Source organism: Canis aureus, chromosome 34 (assembly GCF_053574225.1).
Source record: "Canis aureus isolate CA01 chromosome 34, VMU_Caureus_v.1.0, whole genome shotgun sequence".
Lineage (NCBI taxonomy): Eukaryota > Metazoa > Chordata > Mammalia > Carnivora > Canidae > Canis > Canis aureus.
This window is the reverse complement of record NC_135644.1, coordinates 4,962,530-4,970,181: the sequence shown is the minus strand read 5'-3', so window position 1 is coordinate 4,970,181 and position 7,652 is coordinate 4,962,530. Positions and strand designations below refer to the sequence as shown.

At 45.0% G+C, this 7,652-nt stretch overlaps 1 protein-coding gene across 1 annotated transcript in view; it reads right to left on the bottom strand.

Annotated features, from left to right (window-relative positions):
- Window positions 1-3,301: 3,301 nt before the first annotated feature.
- Window positions 3,302-7,652, bottom strand: part of FRZB (frizzled related protein) — a 30,666-nt gene continuing 26,315 nt past the window's right edge. The window contains exons 4-6 of the mRNA XM_077883657.1: window positions 7,197-7,401; window positions 6,730-6,793; window positions 3,302-3,696 (exon numbers count right to left, since the gene is read on the bottom strand). Coding sequence (XP_077739783.1) covers window positions 3,580-3,696; window positions 6,730-6,793; window positions 7,197-7,401 — 386 coding nt within the window. The 3' untranslated portion in view covers window positions 3,302-3,579. The remainder of the gene's footprint in view (window positions 3,697-6,729; window positions 6,794-7,196; window positions 7,402-7,652) is intronic.

Genomic DNA, 7,652 nt, shown 5'->3' with positions numbered 1-7,652 from the left:
TCATTCCATTAAAAAACTTTGATTTTCGGGCAGGGAAAACTGAAAAGCAAAAACGACAGCGCTTGGGATCAGAACTGGAACTCTATTACATGCACTTTCTGGCATTCAGTCAGTAGATCTCCATCGAAGAAAAAAATATCAGCACCCCACTCCAAGCCTGACACTATTTTTTTTTTTTTTTTTTACAATGTCAGGATGCCCTGATCTTTTTATCAGCAATTGCGATGGTGGGAAACATAAGTTGGGAAATAAAAATAAGAGGGTCTGAGGCCCAGCTCTGCTGCTTACGAAACTCTGCGTTCCCAGTCCTTGATTTCTTCATCCATAAAGTGGAAATAATACTTACTTGACAGCCCTTGCAGGATTACATGAGGTAACACACATACAGGTGTTTTCTATAAAGCTCTAGCCCCTGTTAGATATTATTACCCAAAGAGACAACTAAAAAAGACCTGACTGTACCATTTTTTCCTATTAATACAGCTGGGAACCATATTCCAAAACTCTATCAGTTGGATTTCAGTAACAGTATTAGAAATCTCTGTTTTAAAAAAATAATAATAATAAAAAAGAAATCTCTGTTTTGTCTCATTTTTACCATCTTCTTGAACACTTATATTACTTAAGTATTAAAACTCACAGTCTGCATAAACACCAGTCTTGAAATACTTATTTGTCATTTTACTTGTTGAAAAAATAATAGCAAGCAATTTCTTGCAGAAGGCAATAAGTAGTGCTATTTACTCACAGTGACTGTAATTTTTGTATTTGCCTTCTTAATACTTAACAGATGTGGAAAGCCGTGGACTTGTCCCACCCCACCCCCAAATGCTCAGTGCAACATATGGCACCGAATCAGGTTACACTCTCTATGTGACACAGTAAAATACTCACAAATCTGGGAAGAGAATCCAAGTTTGCTGCTATTTTCGTTTGTGCTGGCCTGCGCAGCGGGCGCCGAACATTTTGGAGCTGTTACCTGGCTGGGGAAATTAAAATCCCGGAGGTGAACAAGGTGTTTCTAAGGAATTTATTTATTTTATTTTATTTTATTTTATTTTATTTTATTTTATTTTATTTTATTTTATTATTTTATTTTATTTTATTTTATTTTATTTTATTATTATTTTTTTTATTATTTTTTTATTTTTTTATTTTATTTTATTTATTTATTTTTTTTCAAGGGATTTGGTGTCTAAGGAATTTTAAATGAACTTTCTCGATCTGCAGGCTACCGACAAGGGTGCATATATATTACATGTTTAGTGGCTCTGGGAGTTAGCGCCCGGCCGAAGAGCCCTACAGAGGCGCCAAGAAGACGCACTTGCATTTTGGCGATTACGGAGGAGAACGGACTCTGCAGCCGGATTAGGAACCTGCCCGACCTGGGGACCGTCACCTCCTCGCCCGGGGAGGCCTGCACGGACTCGGGGTGCAGCTGCTGCGCCCCTCGGCCGGCGGGGACGTGGCCGAGGACACGGCTGGATCAAAAGCTGCAGTCCTCTGTTGGTTCTGAGTGTAGGTGTCCTGAGCGTAAACTGTGTCACACGTGCACGTGGAATCGAATTATTCCTGCGGCTGCTGCCTCCCGCCGCTCAGCAACACTGCAGGCGCTGGATACACCTGCGCCCTCGTGGGGCGTCGGAAGAGGTCCCTCACTTAGACTTCCTGGGGGGCGGTTAAGCCACCAGGCCTGGGCGGTGGCTCAGGCCGCGACCCCACGGCCAGCTGCTCGGGGGGGGGGGGGGGGGGGGGGGGACACCACCTGCTGGCTTCTCCCCGCCCCCTTCCTCCCCCCCTTGCTCACCTGCTCTCTCAAAAAACGTCTCACTATGCTTTGGAGAGGGGAGGACGCCTTGTGGGTTCAAGAACCCCAGCCTTGGAGGTCTCCCGCCGTCCCCCCTTCTGGCCCTTCTGACCAAAGCAAACCTGAGAAGCGCAGGAATCAAGCAGGACCCACCACGCAGAACCACCTGGGCCCCCCTCCTGGGGATCCCAGGGGGCCGCTGGGGGCTGGGGGCACCCCGAGGACAGGCGCATCTGGCAAGGGAGGCACCTGCCAGGGCCCAGGGCGGGTGGAGGCGGGCGCCTCAGGTGGGCAGGTGGGGGGGTCCTCCGGGATTCCAGAAGCTGCGGGCCCGGGCATGAGCCGGCCGTCAGGGTGCCCGCTCCCTCTCAAGAGGGGGGACTTACAAGACGTATTTGCTATTTGGGGGGCCGTTCCCGAACGCATGCCTCACTGCCCCCCAACGGCCCTTGTAGCCGAGGAAAGCGCAGCAGGGGGCTGCACACCTGTGCACACCTGGCCTGCTGTCCAGGCCCGAAGCTCAGAACCGTGGTTCTGCTGATGTCCCACAGGGAGGGGAGGGACTCTGCTGGGGGGGGGGGGAGAGCCGCGACAGCCTCCCCAGGTCCCCGGGGTGGGGGGTGCACAGCTTGGCTGCTGCTGGCTCCAAGGTCCAACAACCTCCCCCCGATGACCAGGACTCCCTTTACTGGGCAGATTTCACCGAACATGAAACAGCACAAATCCAGGCGACAGGAGCACAGGCCTGCGATTGGGTCCAGCTCGGGTGGGAGTGCACACGCACGCAGGCACACGCACACTTCACCATCCTGCAAACCACAGCATCTTCTAGAGCTACGCATCTTTTAAAAGCAACACCGCGGTGCCCGTGCATGCATACTGCCTCTCCGGGTCAGCGCAGCAAGTCAAGATTTATCTTAAAAGATTGGGGTGGGGGGAAGACTTACGCCGATGGGTTTAAGTCCAGGGAAGCGAATGTAACAGAGCTCCGCTGCTAACGGCAGAGGTCTCCTTCCAACTCACTTCCCTAGTGCTGATTAATACATTCAGAAGCAAACCAAGTGTATTGGCCAAAAGAAAAACGCTACTGGTAACACCCCAACGGCTCCCGGTTTCAGTTGTGCTTCTCAATCAGGCGAAATGTTCTCTCCCCAGCTACCAGCACTATTTATTTTGCTTCCTGCCAATCTTGCAAATAATTTATCTTGTGTGTCGTTTCCTCATAAATGCTTCCCGGTGCTTGATTGCTCTGCCTGTGTGGCGTCTGATTTCAAACTGCCATTTTACCTTTATAAACATTCAGAACTTTGAAGCGCGAGGAGAAGGCCCAAAAGGCATGTGAAAATGAGGCGACCGTAATTAGAGGAGCAGACTCCGTTTCACGGCGCGCCTGGCCTTCTGCATGTGCCCCAGAAGTCTCCCTCTGCATCCGGGATTGCATCCCCAGTCTGGGTGCAGGACAGCAAATTCACATTTACTCCAGCAAAGAGCACCTGGTATCAACATGTTTAATTTATTATTATTATTGCAAAGAACAGTTTTCCCAGGATTAGTGAAACAGAATACATATATTTAAGGATCTGCACTCAGACCACAAAAAAAGAGAGAGAGAGAGAAACAGAAAACAGAGAAAATAGAAGTAATATCAGTAACCACATGATTTTTGTGGTAAAAAATAGAATATGGCGTGCAATAGTGCAATTTTCCTTTGCTGATCCAGCAACGCAAGTCTTAGTAGGAAGTCCACTGGTGTTCTTTCTGCATTTCAGGATTTAGTTGCGTGCTTGCCGGGGGTTGGCGTTCCTGCCAGACTTCTGACTCTGGGTGGAATCACTGTGGCTAGAATCACTTTTATTCAGTCCAAGATGACGGAGCTTCATGTCCCAGCGCTGTGAAATTCAAAACAGGAAATGGTCACGTGCACATATCACCAGGGTCATCATTACAATTATTCTAACAACTAAGCAAGGCCGCAAAGTCAGGTCTCAAAAGCATTTTCCAACAGCATAAGCCTTCGCTATCTCAGGGTAACAAAACTGGTGCTAAATGGACATGATTCTCTGATCATAAGAAGCGCAAAACTGGCCCCTCTGACGTATCAGTGATGTTTTCATATCAAACCTTCAACTCAAAATCTCCATGTCAAGTGATGACAAAAGAATCTATCAAAATCTGCAAGTATTTTTGCAAGTGACATACACAAATCTGGCACTTCACAGGTGACCAACAAATGGAAGCTTTGCACGGGGAATTCGAAGGGTTATTTTTCATCTTCTCTTATGACACATCAGAACACAGTCTTTTAAAACATATGGAATTTAAGCAGTGAAAAAAATAGAAATTTGGGGGGCAAATGGGATCTCTTAAAAACGTCTACCAAGTGGACCAATCACAACGGACAGGGTTCTGCACTCAAAGTTTTCCAAAGCAGACATCACCAGTATTTCTAATAACCACAATCAAGCTCACTGATAATTCATATTAACAATGCCAACAGTGTCCACATGTGAACTAATTAAAATTAAAAGGGAGTTATATTTTGAGTATCACAGCTAGTGAATAAGGACTACAGCTATACTTCTCAAATTTCAATAAATATAGAAATAACTGGAGATATTGTTAAAATTGCAGGTTCTCATTCAGTAAGTCTGGGATGGGGCCCAAGATTTTCACACCTAACAAGCTCCCAGGTGATGCCAGTGTGGCGGGTCCAGAGACCACACGTCGAGCAGCAAGGAGCTAATTTGGTCCAAAGGCCCAAATTCAAATCCAAATTCCATTGGTTACTGTGCAAAGTTTCTTGAACTTATTCAACCTCATTTTCATCATTAACACATTGGAATTAATTATAGAATATACTTAGAAGACAGTTGCGATGATTATCAAATAAAAAGTGTATAAAGGGCTTAGTACATAATAAATTATCATTTTTCAAATACTGTAAGGAATTCTTTATTTTAGCATACTCTATTCCACAATCTTACTGTTTTTCATATGAGAAAATAGTCTGATTCTCAGCTGCCCAAGGCAGACCAAATATTTTGATTTGAACAACCTGTTATGTCAGAGACTTAGGTAAACAACCATTTGTACAGCAAAATCATAAGAAGGTCTTTATTTCTAATTCTATTCACTGAGCAAAAAGAAAAAAATCAGCTGAAAAGGGAAATTCATATCTGAAAAAAAAAGTGTCCTCCATAAAACTTTTTGACATCCTCAAATTGACTAGAAAACTAAAGTAAAAATCGCAGTAATTCTAGCCAAAAGAGATTTTTCTACCCAAGATCTTTAGCCATGAGTATCTGCATGTGAATTAGAAATTGGGTTCACATCATGGGTTTAGTTCTTCCCTTTAACATGTTTAAATCCAGACTGAGAATATAAAGGATTTCACAACAACTCTGTGAGTAGAAAGCAATGGACACCGTATGTTTGCCTAAGAAACAGGATAAACAAGCCATGCGTCCTGGGTCTTTACATGATAGTCATTGTTTTGGTACCAAAAGAGAAGCAGCAAGCCTCGTTACATGCTTTGCAGCAGGGATGTTGAAAGGTCTTCCAACTGGTACAGGAATTTAGGACAAATTCCTGTTCTGCATTAGCAAGCAGAAAACCAAATTAAAAGAACAGTAAGAGATTCCAACGTACTGAAGAGCCACTTTTTAATAAATACCAAAGTAACTGAAAAGAGATACAAATGGACAATTCCCACAAGCCTGAACCCGAAATGCATCTCCCTTTTGACAAACACACTGGGGGCAGGGGGGAAGAACTTACTGAAGGATAGTTTCTCCCTGCAAAATAATAATGCCCTTTACATTTTTGTAGGTCACTTAGGCTCAAATGTGTCTGCTGTGTCAAGTGCCAGATGTAGAAGATAAACCGCCCAGGGGTGTTTAACTTACCCTGTAAATGTTTCCCAAGCCTTCAAACTCACCGAAGGAGGAGGATGTATTATGTTCGGTACAATTCCCACTCTTTCTTTCTCCCTCCCTGCCCACTACACACACACATGCGCGCGTGAGCACCCTTTTCAATTCTTGGCCATTCTACGCATACGTTCCTTTCTTTGAAACAGATTTGCTTCGTAGAGTAAAAAGAAATGAAACCCAACTTTCTACAGTAAGGTAATTTACTGTGATTTTTTAAAAAACGCATCACTTCCAGAATCTGAGAATAACTGGCTTAAAAATAAAGCTGCGCGACTGCTCTAAGGACCTAACTGAGCCAGGTCTCTTACACGCAGATGAATGTGGCTGCACCTCGTACAGAAGAACTGGGGTCTATGATTTGGGACACTGGCAGTTTCCTGCCCATCATCCATCCTCCCCTTCCTGACTCGCAGAACTGCAATCTGTTCAAAGAAGCAATATGCCCAGCTAAAGAAAAAAAAAAAACTACATTTGCCAGCCTCTCTTGCAGCTAGGGATGGATACGAGACTAAAACCTAACTATAAGTTGCCTTTGCACCTCCCTTTTTTTCCTCCCTAAAACGTAGGTGCGATGCTGGAGGTGACCTCCAGGTGAACTTGAGCACGGCAGTGATATCCTTTCAAAGGGCAGAAGAGTAAGGCAGGAGGAGCCTGGAGCCCTGATGATAACGTGCAGCCACCCAACCAGGACTCGACTCCCCACAGCCAGATTTCTCGTTGCAAGAAATGAGACTATTGTGGTTAAATCTCTGATACGCTTACAGAGAATTCATTCCTCAAATTAAGTGGACATTAAAAACAAAGTCCAGGGGTGTCTGAGTAGCTCAGTCAGTTCAAAACAAACTCCATCCTTAGAATTTCACACACACACACACACACACACACCCCTCAGGTTTTAGTATTTCTCCTAAAGGGCAACTCTTTCGTTTAAATGACAAATGGCTGATTTTCTCCTTTTATTTCTTTTATGAACACAAAGTACAGGCTTACCTTGACTTTTTTACCAAGTCGATCCTTCCATTTCTCAGCAATAGACCCTTCCACCAACAGTAATCTGTAATTTTTTAAAGAGAAGCAACCATTTTTGACAGGTTAAAACATGTTCTTGAGAAATACAAGGAGTCATGGGTCAAAAAAGCTTTCCTGTTCATTGTAGGACAGCCAAGTTTTAGATTAGCAACCCTCAACAATTTACGAGTCACGGGCTCCTTTAAGAAGAAATGATGCAAAAAAAAAAAAAAAAGAAATGATGCTATGATCTCTCCCCCCAGAAAAATGCACGCCCACAAACCGCACACCTACACTTTGCTACCCAATCCATGATAGTGAGGGACCCAACTGAAACCTAACTATCGTCCCCTAGCAGGTGGACAGGGCCCCAGGTCAGAACCGCAGAGTAAGAGGTCCGGAGAGATGCAGGAAAGAGAGGCAAGCATCCTGCACCAGGGAGCCACTACCTGGCACGCTCCTCATCCTCATAGCCCATGATGACGTACTCCTCGTTGACGCTGAGCGGAGGACACAGGCAGCCAGAGCTGGTGTACAGGTTAACGGTGTCCCTTGGAATGTTTACCAGGGAAGCCTTTAGAATCTCCTTCACCTCAATGACCACGGTCACATCATGGCACTTGGTCTTTATTTCTTTAACTTTAGCCCGAATGACTGGATAAGAGAAAATAAAGCTGAAATGGTAAAACGACACACAACAGATGCTCCATTCCAAAAAGACAAGTCGGCTTTCTCACGGTCGATGCGTGAAAGTCAACCAGGTATTTTTTTTTTTAAGATTTTATTTATTTATTCACGACAGACATAGAGAGGGGCAGAGACACAGGCAGAGGGAGAAGCAGGCTCCATGCAGGGAGCCCGACGTGGGACTCGATCCCAGGTCCCCAGGATCAGGCCCTGGGCTG